The sequence below is a fragment of the Poromitra crassiceps genome, assembly GCF_964638095.1.
Source record: "Poromitra crassiceps genome assembly, chromosome: 1".
Classification (NCBI taxonomy): Eukaryota; Metazoa; Chordata; class Actinopteri; order Beryciformes; family Melamphaidae; genus Poromitra; species Poromitra crassiceps.
This window is the reverse complement of record NC_139623.1, coordinates 74,503,619-74,531,505: the sequence shown is the minus strand read 5'-3', so window position 1 is coordinate 74,531,505 and position 27,887 is coordinate 74,503,619. Positions and strand designations below refer to the sequence as shown.

Genomic DNA, 27,887 nt, shown 5'->3' with positions numbered 1-27,887 from the left:
ATGTGTTGTTAAACATGCATCTTTCTTATTCCACTCTAAATATTTGTCTTATTCTGGAGTCATCACTGTATAAATTATTTCCAGTATTTATCTGCTGATGTGATGAAATCAGCCGAGTTGTGAATCACCGTTGAAAGGTTTATACAAATGAATATAGGCTACAGTGCTTTGATTTGTAATAAATGTTCAATCAATCAATTACTTCTCACATCAAATGCACTTTTTGAGTCCCATGATCCCTCACATGCCAATCCAAGCTATGCAATGTCATCTATACCCACACAGCCATTTACCCCCATGTATATGACAATTTCAGCACAAAGAATCAAACTTGATATTTGCTTTGTGTCTTTATGAATGGGTTTTTATGTATATGTATTTAAGAATAAATATTGTTGCTTATGGTAGGTTGGTTCAATCAGTGTTTTCATGCATATGTCTCTCATTAGCACACACACACACACACACACACACACACACACACACACACACACACACACACACACACACACACACACACACACACACACACACACACACACACACACATACACACACACACACACACACACACACACACACACACACACACGACACAGCACATTCTAAATGTAAATTCAGATGCATGGATTATTGTTTGTGTGTGTGTGTGTGTGTGTGTGTGTGTGTGTGTGTGTGTGTGTGTGTGTGTGTGTGTGTGTGTGTGTGCGTGCGTGTGTGCGTGTGCGTGTGCATGTGCGTGCGTGCGTGCGTGTGTGTGTGTGTGTGTGTGTGTGTGTGATGATTGGTTTAAGACGGAGATGACGCACAACAATCACTTCCTTCTCCACTTCCGGTCCCTTCTGTTCCCGCTGCTCTGCGCTGTTGTGTTGTGGTTGTGTTGTGTTGTGGGTGAACATGGCTACCGCGGGAGGTGCCGGAGAAGATCTGAGGAAGGAGCTGACATGTGCCATCTGTTTAGACTTCTTCAAAGACGCCGTCATATTAAGATGCGGTCACAATTTCTGCCGCTTTTGCATCTGCATGCACTGGGATGAGAACGGAGGGGACTACAGCGGCTACCAATGCCCCCAGTGCCGAACGGTATGTGCTTCCGCTAGCTAGCGTCACGTTATCACCTCGTTGTTGACTTGTTTTCCCATCGTGTAACTTGTGTCACACTCACACAATGTGCCCGGTGCGGACGCAACATGTCAGGATATTTGCGCAGACTAGCTGGCTAGATCATAGATGTGGTATGTGGAAAATATGCTGGTTAGCTAACGTTAAGTGCTGCTGCGTGATGTAACTTAGCTAGCGTTGCAGCTCTCTAGCTAACTTAGCCTGGCTGGTTAACGTTAGTTAGCCAGCAGGAGGTAAGAGGTAACAATAAGGTTAGCCAACTTTTACACAAGGCACTAATCCAGAACGACTCGCAGTAAAGCCCATGGCACACCAATCAAACATTCTCCAACAAACACGAACAGACAATTGTCTGTGAATGTTGGCAGATGTTGGAGATTGTTTGAAAGCATTGCACACCGACCAAACATATTATTCAGCACAACAGTTGTTCTAATTTCAGCCAAATGGTGGCGGTAATGCAACAATAACTATGCCAACTGCCGTAAAACACCAAAGAAGAAGAAGCTGACCAAAATAACTTCCATGTTTACTTCGACCTACACTGCTGATGCTGACCAGACACATTTAATGCTAAAACATTTGACCATGAAATGGAGAGTGAAGAGGACATAATATACGGTCATTTAGAGACACTCATTGGAATATTGTGTTTAAAATTGGCAAAATGTCTTCAAACATGCAGAAAACATCAGAGGAAACTATGGCGTCGGCATTATCACGTTTTTTTTGCCACCGATTACCTATGAGAAATATCTGCCCAACCGATCATCGACCGATTACCGATCCCCGATATATATATATAGATATATATATCTATATATATCTATATATTTATTTTTTAAGCAGCTATAGCAGTCTATTATAGAACAGTTTCCATTTACATATAGGCCTACATTTCATGCATCAAATTGAAAGTGCAGCACATTTTCTTTTTTTCTACATCAATATTTTATACTGTGTAGTAGGCTAAAGGAAACCGCCAATTTGTGTGTGAGATCATTGGAGCACAAGACTGTGTTGAACTAAATGGCTAGAAGAATGTTCTTTATAGTTCAGTCCAGTTCCCTCAGTTCAGTTTATAAAGGAACAAAAATATTCCACTTCGGGATTTCCATGTTACCAGTTCAATGCAGTTCAGTTCACTCAACAAAAATACTCCATTCCGGGATTTCCTTGTTACACAAGAAAAATAACTTCGACCCAAGGAAAGTATTTTATCGATTTATAAGCTAAAGCTAACTGGAGCTATTAACATTACGAGGATACATGCAAATATGGATCAAACACGGACATAACAGCATGCAAATGCCTCGGTAGGCGGGAGGACTGGAGGTAACTTCTCTCTGCCGAGTCTGCTCTAATCACCAGCTGATTTGTGTGATTCAAAGACGCAAGGGGTGTGTTGACAGTCTGGTGTAGTGTGTGGAGGTGAGTACACTGACGAAAGCAAAGCGTGTGCTTTGCAACACAATGATATAAACTAGGGGTGCACTGATCACGTTTTTTGCCACCGATCACCGATTGCCGATCACCTATGAGAAATATCTGCCCAACCGATCATCGACCGATCACCGATTATTACCGATCACCGATATATATATATATATATTTATTTATTTATTTATTTTGTAAGCAGCTATAGCAGTCTATTATAGAACAGTGTCCAATTGAAAGTGCAGCACATTTTCTTTTTTTCTACATCAATATTTTATACTGTGTAGGCTAAAGGAAACCGCCAACATGATTTTTTGTGTGTGAGATAATTGGAGCACAAGACTGTGTTGAACTAAATGGCTAGTAGTTCAGTCCAGTTCCCTCAGTTCAGTTTATAAAAGTGTTTATAAAAAAATCGTTCCACTTCGGGATTTCCATGTTACCAGTTCAATGCAGTTCAGTTCACTCAACAAAAATACTAAATTTTCCGAGATTTCCCTGTTATACAAGAAAATAACTTCGACCCAAGTAAACTATTTTATCGATTAAGCTAAAGCGGCTAACGCTAACCGGAGCTATTAACGTTAGGAGGATACACGCAAATATGGATCAAACACGGACTTAACAACATGCAAATGCCTCGGTAGGCGGGAGGACTGGAGGTAACTTCTCTCTGCTGAGTCTGCTCTAATCACCAGCTGATGTGTGTGATTCAAAGACGCAAGGGGTGTGTTGACAGTCTGGTGTGGTGTGTGGCTGTGTGGAGGTGAGTACACTGACGAAAGCAAAGCGTGTGCTTTGCAACACAATGATATAAACGTTAGAGCACAATATGAAAGTTAAACGATAGACATTGAAGACATGAAAATGGGCTGCCTCATGTTTCTCACGTGCAGCATGATCGGCTATGCAATCGGCGACAATAAAGAAATATCTGCAGCAGCAGATCACATATTTGAGGTCAAAATCGGCCGATACAGATTGCGTGTCGATCGATCGGTGCACCCCTAATATAAACGTTAGAGCACAATATGAAACTTAAACGATAGACATTGAAGACATGAAAATGGGCTGCCTCATGTTTCTCACATGCAGCATGATCGGCTATGCAATCGGCGACAATAAAGTAATATCTGCAATCAGCAGATCGCATATTTGAGGTCAAAATCGGCCGATACAGATTGCGTGCCGATCGATCTTTGCACCCGTAGTTATTAAGAAGACAACACAAGGGTGTTGCCGTGAGCTGACCAGACAACCGCAAACACAGAACAAGCACGGATTGAACATGTTGAATCCGGGCGAACATCGCCGAACATGAACAGACAAGGACAGACAGCTATGGCACACCAACATCTACGTGTGTTCGTGTTCCTTCGTGTTTGTTGGAGAATGTTCGATTGGTGTGCCATGGGCTTAAGAGAGTAGATTGCCCCTGCCAAATAACTTTGATGTTGCTTGTTACAGATTTGTGCGCCTTGTTCAGTTCATTTCTTTGCTTGTCCAGGTTTTCACTAAGAAGACCTTCACCAAGAACTACCTGGTGCAGAACCTGGTGGCCAAACTGGATGACCTGGAGTCTCTGGGTTCTTGTCCTGCGCCTCCCAAGCCTGTTAAAGTCGATGGCAAGTGTGAACAACATGGAGAAGAGCTCAAGCTCTACTGCCAGACTGATAACAGGCCTATTTGTGTAGTCTGCAGGGAGTCTCGAGCACACAGGTAACGTTAGGCAACTTTTTTACTTCAACCTGGAGAAATTGTAGACATATTTAATCTTGCCTTTGATGTTTATTATTGCACCATCTTAAGTTGAAATATCACTCTTTGAAATGGGACAGGACAGAATGTGGATGGAATTATAGTCAAGTGAAAATAAATTGTGCTCCTTTTTGCTGGGGACCCGGACGGTCCCCACTTTGAGAACAACTGACTGAACTAAGGTGTTTTTTTTAAATGAGGTTCGATTTGTTTAGTCTAAATTTCACCTAAATTGAGAGTATCTATGTTGTCGCCTAATATTACTTGCTGAATGTGTTTTTTTGCTCTATAAAACCATTGTCAAATAAAAACATTTGTTAGATAACATTCTTATCCAGGCAACTAGGGCTCCAGCATCCAGGTTCAGGGCATGTGGCTGTTCAGACAGCAGCTGTGGGCAGTGGCACTGACTGAACCTGAAAACTCTGGGTTACGGGACAGTCTCTAACCACTAGGTCGCTATCACCCCAAAATAACATCATATACTACTAGTATAAAAGCATACTACTACAGTAACATCATGTTAAATAACATCATATACTATAGGGCTGTCAATCTTCCTCAATAATCCAATTCGATTTGCTTTTATTTTAATATTAAATTTGTACGGTAATCGTTTTTTTTCATTAATTTTTAATTTTACCTATAGACATAAAGCCTAGTCAGCATGTTGTTGTTATGTACCGTTCTGTTCACTAGAGGGCAGTCCAACCACTCAAATGTCCCCTTGTATCCTGTAACATTGACCATTGAATGAGATAGATATGAGAAGATATTATTATATATAAATTATTATAATATATTAATAATATATATAATATATTAATATATATATATTCTACATGAGATAGAAAGATTACATGAGAAGATTAAACTCGTGTCACACCCTTCTGTGGTCAAGGCAATCTTCTCTTCACTGATCATTTTTCATACTGAGCCCAACTCAACTCCAGAAACGGAAGCTACAGATGATTTTATTTTCAAAATAAAAGCGCTAATGTATTACTGCATGACTCACTGCAGGTTCAAATTAACTTTTTGAAGGCACAACATTATGGTAATTTAAAACAGGTTTCTATGCAAATGTTTTCATTATTTCCTCTTTGGTACGTGTGGTATTTCAGGTCGTTTTCACACCTGCCTAGTCCTGATCCTCGTTTCGGACCAGATGCAAAAATGATACATTGTTTTGTTTTCCAGCTGGTTCGATTCGCTTTCACACCAGCCAAAAAGCAAGCGGACCAAATAGGGCTGCCAAGCCTCCCAGATTGACCAGGAGACTCTGGTAGTCTCACGGGATGGAAAATAGGCTATAAATTCCCAGAGATTTTTTTGGCTGAAATTCTGTGTGTTGGGCAATGTTGTAGCCTACCCCGTCAGTCGGGACCGTTGTGCGTATGCATTATGTGACTTGTGACAGGACCAGCGGCAGTCTCATTTAGCCGTTTGCTAGCTAGCCGCCCTTTTAACGTACAAGCTTCAAAACTCATAAAAGTGGTCCTCGTGTGTGAAGATGATATTACTAAACACTGGTTCGCGTTTGATTAAGCCAGCGTTGCCCAGAGAGATTATCAGAAGCATCGTGCCAAAAACCCATTCAAAACTCCCATAGGCGAAAACAGTGAAGAACCAGGAGTGTTAGCATCAATGATTTCCGGACTCGTTCCTGCGGCTCTCTATTAAAAGTGTAATAAGTCAAAGAAAAAGAATAACGTTTCGGTCGTAAGACCTTCATCAGATTCCTCTTCTGATGAAGAGTCTGTTGAGTTTTCATCATTCTGAGTGCCAAGTAGAGAGGCTTGCGCGCACACACACAGTCGCACGCACAGACGCACACACACACGTATCTTCATGTTCCCAGTTCCCACACACGTCAGCCAGCAGAGTGGACGAGGGCTTAATCTCTCAGCCTCACACACACAATCCTTGTGAGGTCGATGGTAGGTTCATGCTCCCCAATTTCCATCTTTGAACTGGAACTAGGGGAACTCTAGCAGGAGTGTCCAATGTTTCATTAGAGTCCAGCCCTGTCCATATAGCCCTAATAGAAAAAATTCTATAGCTGTTTTCAACTGAATGGAAGTGAATCTGGCACAGGCTCCAGACAATTTTACTGAAGCGCTGTGGCACTCAATGTGTTAAGAACCAAAGACAAAGTTAATGTCAATGAATGAAAATTCTTAGATCTAACAATTGACAAGTGATTGGGGACTGGGGAGATGTAAACACTGGCGTATTGTTTTATAAGAAACCTTTAGCAGGTCATGTAGTAGAACAAGACTATAGGTCGAAACCTAGTATATGGCTGTACAGTGTGCGATGTGTTTATACTAACACTAAGTCCGTTGGATAGAGGATTGTTGAGCTTCGTTATGCCCTGGTACCTTGAAAAACCTTTCCAATCTGGCCATTTCTGTTGAACTGCTCCGGTGCCAAGAAAGGTCCGACGTTTGTATGTCTGTATTGCATAGCCATAGAGGGGCTCAAATGTGTTTCAGATAGACGGGAGCTTTTGCTCTTTAAATCACTGACTGGCTGATTTGTCATTACAGACAACATGAGGTAGTACCAGTGCCAGAAGTTGTGAATGACATGAAGGTAAGGCTCCGTGTATTTTTAACAGATGCAAAGTCTTTTGCCTTCTGCCCCACTAGTCTCCAGCAGTGGGTTGCACCAGCTGTGCGTAAGTTGAAACGTAAGCTAGTTTGAACGTAAAGTCTCACTAAGTCCGAGTTTACGCACTACTAAAAATATTTGGGTTGCACCAAGTGAAATAGTTTCGACGTAGGCATGAGTTAGAACTTAAATTTTACACCTACGTCTTACTAGGTGTAAAGTCCTCCGTAAAATAGCAATTGGCACGGATTGCAACTTGGCATCGTGGCGCATCGTTGTTTTGCATCCGCAACGCGCTCTCCGTGATCAATTATTACACCCTTTGATATTTATGACTCACGCTTTTATTTCCCACAAGCTGCAGCACTGCATACAAATTAAAATAACCGCAATAATTTAGCGAGGCAGGATGGTGGTAAATTAGCCTACAATACTGATGAGGGGCTCACAGATAAATGTTAACAGTAATATGAACCTAAATGAACGTTACTCAATAATGTTCTCATTTGGTTAGTGTTGATGAAATATGAAAGCACTAACTTGTTGCGGTGGGCAACATGTCCCGACTGTTTTCATTCCACTTAATTAAACAACGGTAAATAAACACCGTTTCCACCGTGCTTTTCACTGATTGGCTACAGGAAGTGAAAACGTCATTTTCCGCGACACTATTTTGGTTAGTGTGGACTTTAGGGTCTACTAGTTAAGATGTATCTTACGTCTCCGTGGTGCAACTAAACAAAGACACAACTTTAGTGTCAAACTAACTAGTTTGAACGTAGCAGTTAGTGTGGACTTTACACCCCAACTTAAGAGAGAACTTACGTTCAGCTGGTGCAACAGGCTGCTGTATTTGAAAATCCACAGGGGCCCTTAGCCTGTCACCGTATGTCTTCATTACTTTAGGATTTGAAATGGCCTGGTTTGCCTGTGGTTTGTTCGATATGATCAATCATGCATTATGTCCCGTTTGTGTGTGTGTGTGTGTGTGTGTGTGTGTGTGTGTGTATGTGTGTGTGTGTGTGTGTGTGTGTGTGTTTCCCTCAGACGGAGTTGAAACTGAGGCTGATGGAGCTCACCTGGCAGAAGTCTCAGTGTGTGAAAGTCATAACTGCGGATGAGCGCACGAAAAGTGAAGTGAGGGTACGGAACAAACCTCCAAGCATATCGACTTCAGATTCATACTAGTTAGTCGTCAAATAAGATGTTTCGTGTTTAAGCACAGCACATTAACATTAGCGGTGTCAAAAATAATCGATTATAAGATGCATCGCGATGCGGACGTGCACGATTCTGCGTCGATTCACAAATGCCAAAAATCGATTATTTATCGAAAAATTTATATATATACCGTAATTCTGCCAATAAGAGCCCGGGCGCTTATGCTAAATCAATTTGGACCTGGCGGTAAAGGGAAGACCCAGCGGCAATTAGAGTCAGGCGGTTATTGTCATTTTGACATAATTGAGCCAGGCGATTTTTTTTTTTTTTTTGTGATCAAATTTTTATTCAATTTTGTCAAATGAAGATCATGACAGTGGTACTATAAATAGTACAAGGAGTCATATGCATACATACAGCAATTGACAGGCTATATTTATATCACCAATGCGATTATTATTTTTTGAACAGAAATGCCTGCTCAGCAAAAACGGAAAGTATCAAATTGCTCATTTAAACCAGTGAGATAGTACTTAGTACACACAAGACGGTAGGTACAGGCAGTTTTGAACATGCCTAGTATTGTACAACGGACTGGAATGAACGAAAACAACTGAGTGATAGCCTTCATCTTCATCGTCATCATCATCCAACGTTACGGTATCAGTTCATTGCTCTCCTCGTCTCCCTCTGCCAAACAGCCATACCATATTTTAAACAAGTAACATTAGCCTACCGCTCACACATTCAGTTGTTTGTGTTTCATTGGAAAGAAACTCTCCCAGCATAGCAATGTAGAAGGCACGCTAACGTAGCTACCAAGCTAACCAAACAACACTGCAGTAGACAAAACAAGCAGACTTACCAAATACTGGTAGGTAGACGCCAAGTTTCCAATACATGTCCAGTATAATGGGTATAATCCATACTGCATTTATGATCGCTGTTCTGTTCCACTGAGAGAAATGCACTTTTACAAGGCACAAGTTAACATTAGGCTACGCTACGTTAGCGTAAGTTGCCCACCGCTCTGTTAGACACTGCGTCTCCAGCACGTTGCCTACAGGAATCCGTACCATTAAACAATGCGGTATGCATACTTGAAACATGTCAGTTACAGCATGTATAAATAAAATATAAAACTGTCTGACAGCAGGAGAAACTTCCGCCTGACTTCCTCCAAAACAACGTCATTACCGTAAGTGACTGAATTTAGTCAACACAAAAACATACAGTACAAAAAAACGTATTTATTCTAAAAAACGCCCTGGCGGCAAAATGAGTCAGGCGCTTATTATGCTAAATCAATTTGGACCCGGCGGGAAATGGAAGACCCGGCGGCAATTAGAGTACAGGCGCTTATTGGAAGAATTACGGTATATATATATATTTTTTTTTTTAATAATCGAATAAAATATAATGGAAGTACATGCAGTTGTCTATTTGGATCATAATACAATGCAATTCCAAATGCACTTTTATTTTAAAAGTAGCCACACAGTGAGAAAAAAGAAAGTGAGAAAAAAGAAATCATGTATTGGGGAAAAAAAGTGATGCATCGATTTAAGATGCATCGAGATGCATCGATAATCGTAATCGAATTGAATCGTAGCCCTCTGAATCGTAATCGAATCAAATCGTGAGGCCAGTGAAGATTCACAGCCCTAATTAACATGCAACACAGGTATCTATAATAATAAACATACAAAAGCAACACTGTTGCCCATCAGGCTGAATATGGCATACTTTCCCCCCAAGCTTTGATCTCAAATTCTTCATACTGCGATGGTGTCTTTTTGTTGTTGTCCAGATGAAGAAACAGAGACTGAAGGAGAAAATTGGGGGGGATGTTGGCGCCTTGGTCCAGTTCTTGCTGGATGAGAGAGACTCCCTGCTGGAGAGCCTGGATGCTGAGGAAGTGGCCACCATGGCCGCCATAGACGAGAACTTGAAGGTGGCGGAGACCGAGGCAGCAGCTGTCGGCAAAACCATCGCTGATATTCACAAGCACATCGGTGGAAAAACTAGCTTCGAGGTCAGTCTGACAAAGGAACAGTGTAATCCACAGTTACCGTAACCACAAGGTAGCGCTTAAAGTACATTCAATACAGAATTGAAGCCTGAAATTTGGCATCCAAAGTAAAATGAGAACAGAATAAAGTACCAAAAGTGTTTTGGTGTCCAAATACTGTCAAAGGGTTATAGTAGCTGGTTGTGTACCTTATGACATTAGCTACTCACAAAAACCACTAAAGATCATAGTTAAAGGAGAATTTCGGTTTTTTCGAACCTGGAGCCATCTCCTGCCATTAATTATGATTTGTCCACTCACCAGGCGATCCCCGCGGCGTATCTGGGCGTCCTAGCGTTGTTTTGATATCAATAGCGTCCAAGTCAGTCGTAAAGTGGAGTTGATTTGGGGCCAAGTGTGAGCCTGTATTTCCTGCATCTAAATAGCTATTTTTCTTCCCTTTTTCGCCAAATATTGCCGTAATCTGATCCGTCAACATCCAGCCGAGTGTTATTTCACCCCAGGCTGTTTCCTGGAGTGCACAGGGATCAAATTACCTCAAACGTGATCTAGGTCACCAAGTCTCGTGAAGTCCCGCGATACTTTCCTGTCGACTGGCCAAATACAGGCAGGACGCTTTGCGGTCGTGGTTTTAGCGTAACCTATGTTAAGTTAAGTTATCCTTTATTTATGTGGGGTTTGGCATAACCTTCGTTATTTCGAATCCCACATAGGTTACGCCAAACCCCACATAGGTTACGCTAAAACCACGACCGCAAAGCGTCCTGCCTGTATTTGGCCAGTCGACAGGAAAGTATCGCGGGACTTCACGAGACTTGGTGACCTAGATCACGTTTGAGGTAATTTGATCCCTGTGCACTCCAGGAAACAGCCTGGGGTGAAATAACACTCGGCTGGATGTTGACGGATCAGATTACGGCGATATGTGGCGAAAACGGGAAGAAAAATAGCTATTTAGATGCAGGAAATACAGGCTACCACTTGGCCCCAAATCAACTCCATTTTACGACTGACTTGGACGATATTGATCTCAAAACAACGCTAGGACGCCCAGAAACGCTGCAGACATCGCTAGGTGAGTGGCCAAATCATAATTAATGCCAGGAAATGGCTCCAGGTTAAAAAAAAACGAAATTCTCCTTTAAACAAAGCAAGATTGTTCTTTGACTACATGGTTTCCCAGTTCACCATGAAGTGAATTCAAAAAAAAAAAAATCGAAATGTAATTAACATTTGTGTTTTCGTTCTTCCAACAGAGTCTCGCAGAGTCGTACAACGAGTAAGTGGCTTCAAGTTTTAGTCCCTGCATTATCATTTTAAAGGACCAGTGCCCGGTTGCATAAACCACCTTAAGTTTCAAACTTAAGTTCGTCCCTTAGGCAATAATATCTTTCCCTAAGCCAGGGATACTCACCTTGCTTTGCCCGGGGGCCACTTTCGTGAAATGATAGAAGGCCAGCGGCCAGTTAATAAACGATCAATATACATTTTTCTGTAGCGGATTGTAGGTTTTTGGGGTGTCAGCTGGAGTTTAGTCTGACAATGTTGTGCACACCGGATAGTTAGTTAGGTTAAGTACATACATAAGTGCCTGGGTAGCGAGCAGATGGCGGTATTTGACAATTTAGCAGCTAAATCATAGATTATTGAAAGATATTCCATATTCCAGACTGAAATGCTATAAGTATTGGGCAGGCGTATTGGCCAGAATGACATGAACATTTGGACACTTATTCAGCGAATATCTTGCATGTTGCGTTCAGGTGCACTGTAAAAAAAATATATATATATACCGTAAATTTCGGACTATAAGCCGCGGCTTTTTCCCCGTTTTTTGGCCCTGCAGCTTATATAACGGTGCGGCTTATCTATGGATTTTTTCAGAAAAAAAAAAAAAAAATCTCTCTTCTTTAGCACTCGTTCTAACTATAAATCCACTTCTGTTTTAATTTCCTCTCTTGCCCTCTTTTCACCACACCGCGGACACTGTGTGCACTGTAAAAAAAAACACAGGTGGTGTTGTGTTATGTTGTTTTGTTGAAATGTTAATAAATGGGAGCTTCCTCAAACAGCCATCTCTTTCCCGACAATCCCCTCTGTGCATGAACCCTTACATATGGTAATTAAACATTAAAACACAATTAAAAACAAAAACAAAAAAAAAACATTAAAACACCTGCGGCTTATAGTCCGGTGCGGCTTATATATGTAACAAACAGGCAATTTTGCTGCTGCGGCTTATACTCCGGTGCGGCTTATAGTGCGGAAATTACGGTATATATTTTTTGCAATTCCATGCGGCCTGCGGGCCGCCAGTTGAGTATCACTGCCCTAAGCTAAGGGATACACCACTTTTTGGTCATTCGGTCAGTTTTCTGCAAGTTAGTTGAATTCAACACACGTTGTGGGTCAGGATCTGTATCATTAACGTAGGTGCATTTTGTGCACCCCTCCCCCCCGTGCCAGTACCCGATTACTCGTTCATAATAGAACGAGAGTACTCGAGTATTTAAATTACTTAAAATGCCCATCCCTAATTAAGGGTATGCATCCTGGTGTCACTGCACTAGTGCCTCCTCTGGTTGTTCGGGGCGGGAGGGGAACTGGGAAGGATAGTGTGATCCCCCCACATGCTACGTCCTGCCGGCAAAACTTCTCACTGTCAAGTGAAAAGATGTGGCTGGCGACTGCACATGTGTTGGAGGAAGCATGTACTAGTCCACAGCTCATAATATATTGGCAACGCGGGTGGAGCAACGACCGGGAGGTGGAATTGGCCAAGTAAAATTGCAAGAAAACGGGAGAAAAGTCGGTAAAGTGTTCGCAAGAGTTCAGCCATTATTTGCTTTCCATTGCCATTTTCAAATTGGCCAATAAGAGGCACCACAAACACAACAAATTCATATGACTGAATCATTCATCCATTATTTCTGCCCGCTTTGAAATCCGTAGGCCACTTGTTAATAATAAAGCAATAATGCGGCTTGCAGCTAAGTGTTACGTTGTTACGTAACACTTAGCTTGCAGCTATGTGTTACGTTGTTACGTAACACAGCTTGCAGCTAAGTGTTACGTTGTTACGTAACACAGCTTGCAGCTATGTGTTACGTTGTTACGTAACACTTAGCTTGCAGCTAAGTGTTACGTTGTTACGTAACACAGCTTGCAGCTAAGTGTTACGTTGTTACGTAACACAGCTTGCAGCTAAGTGTTACGTAACAACGTAACACAGCTTGCAGCTAAGTGTTACGTTGTTACGTAACACAGCTTGCAGCTAAGTGTTACGTAACAATGTAACACAGCTTGCAGCTAAGTGTTACGTTGTTACGTAACACAGCTTGCAGCTAAGTGTTACGTAACAACGTAACACAGCTTGCAGCTAAGTGTTACGTTGTTACGTAACACAGCTTGCAGCTAAGTGTTACGTTGTTACGTAACACAGCTTGCAGCTAAGTGTTACGTAACAATGTAACACAGCTTGCAGCTAAGTGTTACGTAACAATGTAACACAGCTTGCAGCTAAGTGTTACGTAACAATGTAACACAGCTTGCAGCTAAGTGTTACGTTGTTACGTAACACAGCTTGCAGCTAAGTGTTACGTTGTTACGTAACACTTATGCGGTTAAAGTTAGTTCTTTTTTTTGTTGCTTTTTTTACAACAGCGCTGACGCTATGATGTTGCAGTGGAACAACCTATTAGCCTTCGGTTCTTATCAATGTAAGTTATTTGGCACAGAATCAGATGGCGTATGAGTCTGACTATACAAACATACTGTATTAGAAGGTTTGAAATAGAACACCAACCGTTATACAGATAGAAACAACTGACTGGAGGAGGAGGACTTTAATCCCAGAAATGTGTTTGTGATTAGAAGGCTTTAGTTGTGCCTTTTCTCTTTCTTCTCCCACAGAGCCATCAACTGCAGTTCCTTCATACCTCTTGATCCAGTGAGCTGTCCCTCTGACTGGACAGACTTCTCAGGGCCTTTCCAGCTCATCATGTGGAAGAAGATGATGCATGTGCTGCATACCAGTGAGTTTCCTCTATACACACAAACACACACTAAACACATTTATGTCGCATTGCATTTGTATTGGGCACTAGGAATTAGAGCCCGACCGATATATCGGCCCACCGATATGTTGGCCGATATGCCGATATTTTTTTATTTTGTATTTTTTAAGTCATAGACAACATGTTGTGTATATTTGATCTTTTAACTTAATTCAAGTTATATTTTATATTTCGTCGCTGTCGTTCCAGGACCTCGAATGTGCCTTTTTTCACTTTTTTATTTTTTGTCATGAATCAATGCCATTGGTCACCCTTCACGTCTCTGTGTGGTTTTTAACAAATGCAACCAATGGAAAAGCATTAAAACGAGCTTGTGAGTAAATCTCGTAACGCCATTCGCCCTCAATCTGTCAGTCAAACCTCGAAATTCGCCCCCTACCTCCGTGTGTACCCCCCCACGCAGGACACTAAAACCCGGAAAAGACACACGGCAGACGCGCTGTGTATTTCTCATATCGTTTTGACTAATCCTGGCTTCCTCTGACGTTAATATATCAATCAAATGTTTTCCAGTTATTCCTAGGCTGCAAACTTGTTTTAACATGCAAATCGGAGTGTTTTCTGAAGAGAATAAAGTAACGTTAACGCTACGTTATGTCAGACTATTTCTCACCCCATGCCAAAGCCCCCGCTTCGGCCATGAGAGGCGAGGGGCAATGCTGCTGCTGCTCCTGCGCGCGCCCCCGCGGCCTGGAGCTTGGGGGCTCGTGCATGAGCATGCGACTGCCTCCCGCTTGACTCGCCGTGAGAAAGTGCTTCCAAGTCGGACTGATAATATAAACAACATAATTTGAGCTTATCCAGGTAAGATATTAATAAAGTAATGACACATTCAGCGGGAAACTAACTATAATTAAGACATGTGCCAACTTGGACGACATTTGGTTCAGTAGTTTAACACATTCACTGCCAGCCGTTTTTTTTTTTACTGTAGGTAGGTTCTGCCAGAGGGTTTTTTTGAGGATTCTGGCTCATCTTTCAAGACCCGAGGATTCTTTTCTGCTAAGATTTTGTGAACACACAATATCTCAAAAGAACTAATAGAATGTGTGCTTTCTCTGTCTAAAAGAGTTACTTTGTAGAGTTAGTAGTTATGTAAGCATTAGCAGTTGAATACAGCATGGTTTCAGCGTCTGAAAAATTATTTTGAGATAAACGGCTTTTTGTGAAATTCGATAGAACAGTCACTTTAACCATTCATTTTTGGCATCAGTAAGACTTCAGACATCTAAACAATAGTTTTGAACAGTAATTTCCTCCATAACAGCAGGAAACACCCCTCTCATTCAAACTCCTCCCTCCGTGTGTGTTCTTCTTGGCTGCAGCGGGCATGTCACAAGCTCGTTGCTGCTGCTGCTGTAACCTCGCGTCACCAGGCTCACTGCTTCTGCTGCTGCTGCCTGTCTGCTGGCGGCCGCTGTGCAAGTCTGGATCGGCTCGCTCGTTTCTTGTGGTTTGTGTTGAGAGCTTTGATGAAGCTTTTGCGATTCTGGTCTTATTTATGCTGCGTGTTTCAAAGTGTGTTCCACCCGTAATCTATTATGCAAATTTGCAATCCCGCACCGCCAGCAATCAGCGCGAAAACGAAAGCGTTTTCGCCATCCATTTTCATGAGAATGGCTTCCTCACACATGCTTTTTGCTTGCCTTCCTCTAGTCTGGGAGAGCACTGTCGCCACTTAGTGGGTCGGTGGAATGGGTTGTACATGTTCGGTGGCTCCAATAATTATATAAGAGATGTAAAAGGGTTAGATGCACATCCCACGGTCAAAAAAAAAAAATCATTTTTTTTACGTAAAAACACGTCATTGGCAGTCAACCGTTGGATTTAGTTTGACGTAAAAACACGTCATTGGCAGTGAACGTGTTAAGAGCAAACAGGTTTTTTTTACTTCCTGAAAAGTTTCTGTTTTGGAAATTCGAGGTCCTGGAACGACAGCGACGATTTGTTATATTTGTGTTTTTGTATTTCCTAGTTATTTATAATTATTAAATCCCCAGTTAAGTTTACTGTTTCATTGCATTGATGTCATTTTGGACAATAATGTTTATTGATAAGCTGTAAAATATCCTGCCTACATTACATATCTCAAGTCATGTCAAGTCATATCTTTGTCAAGTGTTTGATATTTGAAGGATCATTGCAAAAACATTGTGTAACATAATGTGTATATTTAATAAAAGAATATCGGCCGATATATCGATATCGGAATTTTATTACTCCCCAATATCGGTATCGGCATCGCCCTCAAAAATCCAGTATCGGTCGGGCTCTACTAGGAATTTACAAGGTCAAAGTTCAGGAATGCCCCTTGTGATGTCACCTGACCTCAGATTCCCTACCCCGATCTCGGGGAGCCTCGCCAGCCCCGCCCTCAAAAGATGGCAGGTCCGCCCTTCAACAGTAGTGCAAAGTTGTAGTAAAATACTGTTGATCAGCACTTCTCTTATTTGTGTCTCGTTAAATCAGCCATACACACAGTACTGTCTAACTTCTATCTGTGGACATGTTGCATGTGCAAAATACAACAAAATGCTTGGTTATCAACTCTTTATGGCTAACAACGGCTAACCTGGCTATAGCGAACCTTGGCTGGTTTCCCGGTTGTTTTACTGGAAGGAATGTAGTCAACTCGGGTGTGACATCACTCAACTGGTATATGTATAGTAGTATAATGGTGCATTGCTTTTGTATTGGAACTAGGAATATAATATTCCTAGTTCCCAATACAAAAGCAATGCACCATTATACTAGCACTCGTAAGTGTTGAGATCTGAAGTTCTGTCACAACCTTATTTATCTCTCTGTGTGTTGTAGTGCCTCAGAACCTTACCTTGGACCCCGACACCGCCCACCAAAACCTGATAATCACAGACTTCGACACCAAGGTGGAGGAGGGCCACGTCCGCTGTCACGAGCCCGACCTGCCGGCCCGCTTCAACCGCTTCTGCGGCGTCCTGGCCACCGCTCAGTACGCCCACGGCCAGCACTACTGGGAGGTGGACGTGAAGGACAAGGGAGTGTGGTACCTGGGAGTCACCACCGAGTACAGCAACAGGAAGGGCTTCGTCAGCCTCACCCCCTCCGCGGGCTACTGGAGCCTCTGCCTGCAGGACCGGCTCTACGCCAACGGGGAGAACGGGCGCATCCCTGTGGCCGAGTACTGGAACTCCCCGCGCGTCGGCGTCTACCTGGACTACGACAACGGACGCCTCAGCTTCTACGACGCCGTCACCATGAAGAAGCTGTACATGTTCGACACCCGCTTCGACGAGCCCGTCTGCCCGTTCTTCAGCCCGGGGAAGAACGATCCGGGGAGCAGGCTGCAGATATGCCACTATTATTGAGAGAGGGAGTCCTTTCTGTTTGGTTTGGTCTGAAGAGAGGCTTTAACGGTGTGGACTGATGTTCACCACCAGTGTTTCCACACATTTGCTGTCAGCAAAGTTTGATCCTATAGTTCCTGGGTCATATTACCTTTTGAGAGTGTCTGATTTTAGGGTAGTTTGCTGTTCTGGTCTTTGCCGGTGTTGTTGACAAAGTGAAAAGGGTTACACATCATAGTAATGTGTGGTTAATTATAATGAAGAGATTGATTTCTCTTCTATTTTGATACCTGAAAATGTTGAAACTGGTTGGATTTGAACGTGGACACACGGTGTAGGCTGGGGATCGGTGAGGTGCTTTGCGGTCTATATGATCAGTGTGTCTGCAGGGATGCACATGCCTCATGCTCTTGTTGATTAGAGCATAAATGGCATCTTTCTTTCACACGAACAACCACAATGCCATACTACTGTATGAGCCCCTATGGGCTATTGCTAAGCAGTGCCAATGTTATTGCAGTGATGGGCAACATTGCAAGGACATACGACAGTTACTGTATCATATATTAATAGCCTCTTTTTTTTTTACATTCAATGAGTCTATTTTAGTTTTTTGCCTGGTACTTTGTTGATGCTGTTTTTCTGTTACAGATGCTCCCTGTACAGGCCTGTTGGTCTAAGAAGTCATTTTGTCAGCCACTGAATATACATCATGTATGTCATTTTGGCTGGTTTGTTACACAGCTATTTTGAGAATATTCTTTCTGACTGAAACAAACTGTCTCAAATCATAGAGATCTCAAACATTTTAAATCATAAAACTATGTAACCGTACGTACCTTGATATTTTATGATTTGCCAGTTTATGTCGCCCACTCGTGGATCTGGTTCAACGCTAAATGGCAGTCTGTTAACAACGGGTCGGAGAGAGCTAGGTGGGCTCACCTCAAGTACATAAGAGTTTTATGATATATTTACATTTATTTACAAATCATCTATTTTCTTCACCAAATTGATTTAATGTTGATTAAGGTTACCTACTTTGGCTTTCAGTACTGCAAGATGGTTCTGACGATTGGTGGTCCCATTAGCCATGCCCACTCTTTCTCAATGTTAAGATACTGGGCCAACTGTGAATTTTATGCTTTTATTTTTTAATGTTATTTTGTTTATTTTTGAATGTATAACTACATACAATTGTTGGCAATGACTATAATAGCAATTTCCTTTTTGCTGTATTCTTAGAATTTTCCAATTTTGATCATAACCATAAGAAGTATTTTGATTTGTGCCGTGCAATTTCACACAGTGTAGTTTTGGACCTACAAATACAATATTTGCTACCCTACAGGTTTGTACGTTTTTTCAAATGAAATAGTTTAGAAGTATGGAAGAAAACCATTTAAGAGTGATCTTTGAAAATAATTGGAAATAGCCATTGCAAGAGTCAATCTATGTTTCCTTTTCAATGTTCTAGGTGGCATCAATTTATTTTCAGTAGTGTAAGCTAGTCAAACGTAGCATTGTAGAACCATGTTTAGCTTTGAGTATTTGATAATAAATGTTTTGTCTCATATACTGTGCTTGATTTTGTATGTTCATTATCATTACTTTAATTCATTCCCTGGTAGTTGAGAATCAACTGTGTTTATGGTGCTTTGGATGTGCTTAGCATGTTAGAGACTTGAGAATGACATGAAAAGAGGATTTATTGTCATTTGTTTCCTTTGAAGCCACAACCCATTTGCTGTACTTGCCCAAAATATCATTATTACCCTTATTATAAAGTAACCATGTAAACGTTAGCAAAGTATGACACATTCCTCAAATATTTTACCTGCAATCTAATTTGTCTCATAAAAATGCATTACTGTAAAACTCATAACCCAACTTGTGTTAGCAGCAGGCTTCAGTCAAAATTCATTGAAATATGTTGTATGTATGTACATACGTAACATATATTGTGTTCTGGACACAGAAGGATGGGAAGGTCTCTTGAATGTTGGGTGTTTTTTCTGCCTCTTTCAGCAGCAACTGAACTTGTTGAACTTACTGATTATTTGCATACAATTGTCATCGCTAACATAAGCCACTGCAATACTCTGAATTAAAATTTACAGACTCCAATTTGCATATTCTTTGCACTGCATTTCAGTGATAATTCCTTAAAAAAACATTGCTGGTTTAGTTTAGCTTATTAGATTCAAGATTCAAGATTTTTATTGTCACTCCATGGTACAAGTATCACGTGTGAAATTCTTGTGCTGTGGACTCCGTTTACAACATAGTGCAAATAGTACAAATATAACAGGGCATATGGGTGCAAAAACAACAAGAGACACAACAAGCATAAGGCAGTATAGTGATAAGACAAGTCAGAGACAGTGGCATATTCACTGCACATAGGTGCACGTGTCGGGTGCATACTTTAGACGTGCTTAAACATTTTAAATTCTGCGTATTTGACATACAGGTGCAAATAACATATTCCTTATTAAACATACAATTAAACTCGGCATTTTAAATTCGGCGTATTTGACATACAGGTGCAAATAGCATATTCCTTATTAAACATACAATTAAACGTTAGACATACGTAATGGTAGCAGCTACAGTACGGTACAGTGCGGCTACTACACTATTTGTGTATGTTAAGGAGTCTCGTGGCCTGCGGGAAGAAACTGTTCCTCAAGCGATTTGTGCGTGCTTTCGGAACCCTGTATCTTCTCCCTGAGGGTAGCAGGGAGAACAGGCTGTTGTGGGGATGGTTTGTGTCTTTGATGATCTTCAGGGACCTCCTGAGGCACCGCTGTTTATACAGTTCATGCAGATCTGGCAACTCACATTCTGTTACGTGCTGTGCCGCGCGTCTCACTCTCCGTAGCGCCCTGCGGTCCATGGTGGTACAGTTCCCGTACCAGGTGGTGAAGCCGCCAGTCAGCAGGCTTTCAATGGTGCCTCTGTAGAAGTCCCTGAGGATTTCTTTCCTTAGCCCAAATTTCTTCAGGCGCTTGAGTCCGTGTATTCGCTGTTGGGCCTTTTTGACGACAGTGGCGGTGTGGCCGGCCCATGTCAGGTCCTGGTGGATAGGCTCCCCATTGGCTGCAGCAAATGCTATAGCTATTCTTAGTGGGGTCTAACATTGCTGGTTGGTTTGCATAATGGTTTTTTATCATCAAACATACTGACAGTATAAAATTATTAAGTGTCACTACTTCAGTTCGGCGCTTCTTTATCCTCAGTAGTTTGAACACATTTTAGGCTGATGTTATACATCTAGTGTAGAGTGATAAACCGCTGCTTGCTGTGTAGTCTAGTTGTTTGCTGGTTCAAATCCCACCTGTCTCTCTTTAGGCTTTCAAATCAGATGCCAAAGCACCATCTGACCGGGGGGGAAGAACCCTGTGAGCCACTGAGTCTCACAAGGTCAAGTCATTTCTGTCAGAGCTTTTCAGTCTTTCCTTGGGAAGTTGTTCTTCAAGGTCCAAACTTTCATTTAGGCTCAAACCCAAAACCTCCAAACTGGTGTGGCCACATAGGTGTCATTCAAAAAGACCCTTGTCACAAGAAAACCCACCTGGGGACCAGGGCATACCACCAGTGCCAACATCATCCCATGCGGGACTCGAACCCTTGACCTTTCTGTGAGGGGACAGCACTACCATTGCACCACCATCCCCAACCCTCCTAGAGGGGGCAACTTGATCCATGGCAACAAGGACAGTCATCAAGTGTTAAAGTGACTGTGACATGTGACAACATGTGACGTCATGTCAGTCTGTCATTGCCAGTGAAAATTACTCACCTGACTGGTTTAAAAGAATGAATACATTTAGGAAGGATTAGTTCAAGTCTTGTAAAAAAAACATTTGGACAAGTCATATTAGTGTCATTCTTTAATATTTACAATCACACCTTTGCCATGATTACATTAAATGTAGTGATTACTTATTGTAAGTCTGAACTTGTTATATAGTATACAGGATGTGACAGTTATAGGTGATAGACTGACATAAAATAAAACTGTATGCAAAGAAACAATGTGAGTTACCGTTCCAATATCAGGGACAGAAAGTTTATTCATAAAACGCAGAGGAAAAGACATTGTGTCCGTGTTAGCTGGTGGTGTTGAGAAAACCTTGAAAACATTAAGCTACCAAACAAATGAATATAAACACTGGAAAATCCATGATAAAGGTGCTCGTCAGCTACAACAAGAACAATGTGATTGTAATATACAGTACACTTTGATATTATGATAAATTATAACTATACACAGAGGCATATATTACTCTTGCAAACTATATAACTCTTATAATCTTTGTGTTTTGTGCAATGTTCAACAACAACTTACAACAATACATTTTGGCAGAGGGAAAAGTTACTGTTTTTCTTAACCCATTGATACCTGATGCAGCATTTGCGTGTATATCCCTCACTTGTGTGTATCCCTTTAAGACCCGCGGTCTTAAAGGGATACACAAATGCTGCATCAGGTATCAATGGGTGAATGCGAGCTCATTGGGAAGAGGCAAAAGAGAAGTTTCTGTTTTCAGTGCTACAAGTTGCAAGGCCTATGTACAAAGTAGTTTGGCAAAGAGAGGAGACAGTTCAAATGCACCAATTAGAAAAATAATTTGTAGAACAAATTATGTAGAAAACAAAAATAAATCAAGATCTTTGAAAAAAAAAAATACAGCAAATTATGTGTATACAACTTTGTGCTCTTGATCTTTGCAAGTCATACAGATGGCTACTACTTGGCATAACCTCCTATACAGTAGGCTACTGTATTGGTATACACTCCAGTGTTAAAGTCTTCTATTCTGTTTAAGTGCTGGAATAATAAGTATGCAGTGAAATAATATGGACAACTAATTTGACAATATATACACTTAAATATGCATATGTACAACTAAGGTTGTAGATATGAATACACAAAAGTGCAGGTAATAGTGGGGTCGGACCCAAGATGTTTGTTTTGGATAAAAGAAGAGAAAAGGACTGGGCTGAGAGTTCATGTTGAAATGCTAGTTCAGATGTTACGTTCCAAAACCTTCCAAATAGCATAAACTGCGGTGCTGAAACAGAACTGTTGTGCTTGATGCTCGTCTTTGGGTATTCACAAATATAAAACAAAGTAAAAAAATCAAAACAACGATAAAGCCTTTATTTGCAACGATGCCCTAGGTCAACTCATCTTATGGTTGATCGGTAAAGAGGAAGAAACCCAGCACCATCAAAGAAAGTGATATTGACATGTGGGGAATATGGGGATCTCGGCAGAGTGATAAGGTGCAGGATGAGGAAAAGCAATCAATCCTTTGAAACAACACATTCCTGTCCTCTTGTGTTCTATTGTGTTGTTTCATGATAAGAAATGGTGAGTCTTGTGATTGAAGTAACACAACTCTTTGAACACTGTTGCCCATCAGTAAGCCCCATAAAAAGACTATTGGGCAAAGAGTTTTGTTACTTCAATCACAAAGCAACATCTTCTCACCAGGAAACTGAGAGTACATTTCTGATTGTATGTCTCACTTTGTTGGGACTGTTGACCATCTACATTGTCGCAACCCCCTCCACCACCACCACAAACAAATAAAAATAAATAAATAAATAAAATGCAGTGTATCGCCAACTTGAGACTGTCAGGCTGTCTACCGGTGATGTCACACTGACAGAGCTGAAACGTCCCACTCCGGAAGTACATTTCCCATTAATTCCTCCCCCCCCATATAATAGGGATTTTTGTTTATTCCCTCTTTAATGTTTTTGACAGTGTAAGGTCGACTTACTATGAGTTTGCCAGATTGTGAAAAGACTACAGTACTGTATGCTCCTATGGTGTTTTATTCCTGAGTTCCTTGTGAAATACTACACTACCCACAGGCTTTAGAGAGTTCCCATCAATCGGAGAGGTTCCTGTTACCGTAGCAACGCTGTCCACTCCAAAGTTTGCTGATGATTGTGACGTGATATTAGCCCTTGTTCACACCATAGTCAGGCGGCTTAGCGCTAGATTTGAGCTGGATGTGGACAGTTCTGACAAAAGCACTTTTTTTGTACTTACTCAGAATTCCGTCGCCGTTCCATTTTTGATAGGATCCACCTCCAAAAACGTTATCTTCCATCTTGGAATTTCCACGTCCTAAAAAACCTATTTCTTACAATATCTCAGCTTCTAAACCACTTAGGATAACAATTTCAGTGTCTACATACATTTTGAGGGCCAATAAAGGAATACAATTTTAGCGGTAAAAAATAGTGTCCCATTAAAAAAAAATCAAGTCAGATGGTTTTTAATGGGTTTAGTGGACACAGTAGGCGGTTTAGCACTTGATTTGAGATGGATGTGGACATTTCTGACAAGCACCAAATTGTCCACAAATGCTGCCCATGCCCACTTCCTGCAAATATATTATGCCGGCCATCTTGGATTTTTAAGTTGGCCGCAATGTAAAAAACCTATATCTACCAATATCTCAGCTTCTAAGCCACTTATGATCACAATTTTGGTATCTAAACATACAATTTCAAGGTCAAGGAATAAACTAAACCATTTACAAATGCATTAAGACTTTAATTTAACATAAATAATAAATTGTGCCTAAAAAATAATAACTGTTAATGTTGTTAACTGTTAATGTATGTTGTGTTGTTAAAAAAAGTACAAAGCCTTTATTTAGATGGCTATTTCATTATGAAATGTTTAAAAACATAGCTGGTGCAGGTTACAATGGTAGCTGGGACGTAACCCAGGTGTAGCGGCACAAACATCCTCAGCACACAGTTTCCCCTACTAAATATACTTCAATCATGAGAGGCCAGTCGGTAAGATTTAACAAACTTTATTTAGCAATCGGCATGCATGGCAAATACTTTGGCGCATGACTCCATTAGCCAGTGGCGCTGCTCTTGAGGCGTGGGGGATCAGGAGTCACGACTCGTTGGTGGCGGACTGGGGAGGTGGGTGGGGCAAAACAACGCTCCGGAGGAGGGCTCAAGGGAGATGGACTGCTGTGAAGCTGCTGCTGTTATGATCGGCCAGAGAGAGAGAGGTGACGTAGAACCCTTGCTATATATATGAGAATTAACTGACGTCATATCTGACGTCATTACGGACGTCATACTAAGACTTTGACTGACCACGTCATACTAGAACTTGATTGACGTCAGGGGTGATCGGATTAGATTATGCACGAATGGCCTTCTGCTTGAACTATGGTCTAGAGACCTCACTTCAATCATGAGAGGCCAGTCGGTAAGATTTAACAAACTTTATTTAGCAATCGGCATGCATGGCAAATACTTTGGCGCATGACTCCATTAGCCAGTGGCGCTGCTCTTGAGGCAAGAGGAGGGCATCTGCTTAGGCTAGGAGATCCCCCAAAAGGGAGATCTGATTACCGGAGGTTAATTGAGATCTGCGGGCACCGGTAGTTGGTTGTACTTTTCTGGCCTTCGACCTTTTTAACGACTTATGGCTACTTGCGGCTGGCGCTTCCCAACTCGGTCGGGCCTTCGATCTTGACCCCCCTACTTGCGTTGCGGCTGGCGCTTCCCAGCTCGGTCGGGCCTTGCGCGCCGCACGACTTGGCCTTCTGACTGACCCTGACTCTCTCTCTCGACTCTCTCTCTCCCCCAAAAATGATCCGGGAGATTTACTGCGCCTACTGGGCGCTGTGCTTTTCGGGGAGCCACCACCAACGAGACATTTTGGCACGGAGCCCGGGACACTGTTTGTTGCCATGCTCGCCGATTGAGGAAGGAGGGTTCTTTGGGCCACGGTATGGCCGCCTGCTCCGGGCGGGTGTAGCTGGAGAGCTGATGAAGACCAGCTGGAGCGTCCTCTTGAGGTGCTGGATGACTTAGGGGTTGGTGACTTAGTGACTTAGGGGTTCCCAACTTGGCCTGGGTGACTTAGAGATTTCCCGACTGGGCGCTGGACTTGGATGGCTTAGGGGTTGGTGACCCGACTTGGCCTGGGTGACTTAGTGGCTTCCCAACTTGGCGCTGGGGCCAGTCTGAGGCCTGAGCCTGATGTAGCGAGCCATGGGGAGTAGATTGTTTCCGGGAGTTAGGATGACTTAGGGGTTGGTGACTTAGTGACTTAGGGGTAGGTGACTTAGTGACTTAGGGGATGGCTTAGGGGTTGGTGACTTAGTGGCTTAGGGGATGACTTAGGGGTTGGTGACTTAGTGGCTTAGGGGATGACTTAGGGGTTGGTGACTTAGTGGCTTAGGGGGTGATTTAGGGGTTGGTGACTTAGTGGCTTGGGGGATGACTTAGGGGTTGGTGACTTGATGGCTTAGGGGCTGGTGACTTAGTGGCTTAGGGGGTGACTTAGGGGTTGGTGACTTAGTGGCTTGGGGGATGACTTAGGGGTTGGTGACTTGGTGGCTTAGGGGTTGGTGACTTAGTGGCTTAGGGGGTGACTTAGGGGTTGGTGACTTGGTGGCTTAGGGGATGGCTTAGGGGTTGGTGACTTAGTGGCTTAGGGGATGGCTTAGGGGTTGGTGACTTAGTGGCTTAGGGGATGACTTAGGGGTTGGTGACTTAGTGGCTTAGGGGATGACTTAGGGGTTGGTGACTTAGTGGCTTAGGGGGTGACTTGGGGGTTGGTGACTTAGTGGCTTGGGGGATGACTTAGGGGTTGGTGACTTGGTGGCTTAGGGGTTGGTGACTTAGTGGCTTAGGGGTTCCCAACTTGGCCTCGGTGACTTAGTGACTTCCCGACTTGGCGCTGGACTTGGATGACTTAGGGTTGGTGACTTAGTGGCTTAGGGGATGACTTAGGGGTTGGTGACTTAGTGGCTTAGGGGATGACTTAGGGGTTGGTGACTTAGGGTTTTTTTTTTTTTTGTTTTTTTGGTGTTATTACTATTGTTATTAGTGGGCGTTTAAAGATGGGATGATCAGATCGCAGACCAGGTAGATTGTCAATCAACTCGCTTTATTTAATCAAACACGAGGGACACCTACAGTACATGTGGTGTTTTCAAAGCAATGTAAATCAATATTTCTTGTTTGGTGGGGGGCGGGTCCTTTGCGGGCAGCGGGAGCGGGGGTGGGCGTCCCCGCAGGTGCTACATGCGTGCAGGAAATTACATTTGGGATATGTGCACACGTTTTCATTGAAATATCTGCAAAGGTAGTCGGGGGAATGGGCATGCACCTGGGAGGACCCACTGGTGTCGGGCGCCCAGGAGGGGGCGGGGCTGGGGGCGGCGCCGGACTGAAAGGCCGCCTTTGGGCAGAATTGTGCAGAGTGCCCCGGTTCGCCGCACGAGTAGCAGGTGTTCACCGGCCGCCCGCTAACCAGCGACATGAAGATCTGCATGTCCATAATGGACCAGTTAAGCCGCGTATTAGCCCGGGTGATCATCAGGGCGGCTTTAGCGGAGAATGCTTTATGATACTGGTAGAATAATTTACCGTGGTTGGAGTAGAGGTCCACTATTAGCGCTATATATAAATCTAGCTCGTGGCGGCGCTCTGGGTACACCTCACAGATCACGTCGCGGTAGACGCCGAACGTGTTCAGGAAGTCACATAGGGAGAGGTCTTTGGACAGGCGGGGGTCGGACGACTTTAAATAGACAGGGCCATCTGGGTCACCCCCGACCTTCCTTTTGCACTCGGGGGATGGCAGGAGTATGCTAACTAAATTGATGTCTCTGCCCTTCAAAATCTGGGATCTCAACCTGGGAGACACATCGGCACAGGGAGAAACAAAAGGCATACCGAATGAGATGGCGGGCGTGGCGGACGCCAGGGTGTTCATCTGGGCGGGTTGGGCGGTGGTGAGGAGCACGTCGGCTTGCTGCGTGGGCGGGGGCGGGATCGGCTGCTGCGCTGGCTGGGCTGTGGCGAACGTGGGGGGAAAGGGGGGGGGGGGGTTTCCAGGGCCCTCAGACGAGCATCCACTGATCTGCTAGCATCTAGCAGGGACAGCAGAATGGCTCTTGACGACCCCTGTCGGCTCGGCGGAGCTGCGAATGGTGCCGTTTCCGCTTCCGGGGCGGCGGCCTGGAGGTCAGTGCGACCAGGAAGGACATGGCGTCTCGCGGTGGCCCCGCGGCCTGTATTTCCCCGGCGTCTCCCCGCTCTCGGAGCGGCTGCCTCTGCTGATCTTCGTCCGCGGCCTCTCGCACGTCCGCGCCGAGCGGCCTCCCCCTCTGGCACGCTCGCGCGCGTTCTTGGGCGACCGGGCGCACGCGGCGCTTCGTCATCTGCTCTCCTTCCAAGGGCCGTCGCAGTGGCGCGCCCCGTGCCACGGGAACGCGCGCCGGGCCCTTTCATCGTGGCTGCATTGGCGGCCTGTGGTCCGGCCGCTTCGCCAACGTCTTCATCAGA

At 43.2% G+C, this 27,887-nt stretch overlaps 1 protein-coding gene across 2 annotated transcripts; it reads left to right on the top strand.

Moving 5' to 3' along the window:
• Window positions 1-868: 868 nt before the first annotated feature.
• trim47 (tripartite motif containing 47) lies at window positions 869-19,640 on the top strand. 2 transcript variants are annotated; one of them, XM_083639081.1, is made up of 8 exons: window positions 869-1,083; window positions 4,067-4,278; window positions 6,870-6,915; window positions 7,981-8,070; window positions 9,905-10,129; window positions 11,383-11,405; window positions 14,039-14,160; window positions 17,020-19,640. In XM_083639081.1, the coding sequence occupies exons 1-8, from the start codon at window positions 898-900 to the stop codon at window positions 17,547-17,549; spliced, it is 1,434 nt and encodes a 477-aa protein (XP_083495207.1). In that variant the 5' UTR covers window positions 869-897; the 3' UTR covers window positions 17,550-19,640. The 2 variants fall into 2 exon arrangements, with proteins under 2 accessions (XP_083495207.1, XP_083495206.1); XM_083639080.1 differs by having other exon boundaries at window positions 7,981-8,076.
• The last annotated feature ends 8,247 nt before the right edge of the window (window positions 19,641-27,887 follow it).

Excerpts from the sequence above, each read along its gene's own strand:
- trim47 (XM_083639080.1), top strand. The coding sequence starts at position 898 with ATGGCTACCGCGGGAGGTGCCGGAGAAGATCTGAGGAAGGAGCTGACA. Across the intron at positions 10,130-11,382 it reads GTGGAAAAACTAGCTTCGAG|AGTCTCGCAGAGTCGTACAA; the intron begins GTCAGTCTGACA and ends TTCTTCCAACAG. Across the intron at positions 11,406-14,038 it reads CTCGCAGAGTCGTACAACGA|AGCCATCAACTGCAGTTCCT; the intron begins GTAAGTGGCTTC and ends CTTCTCCCACAG.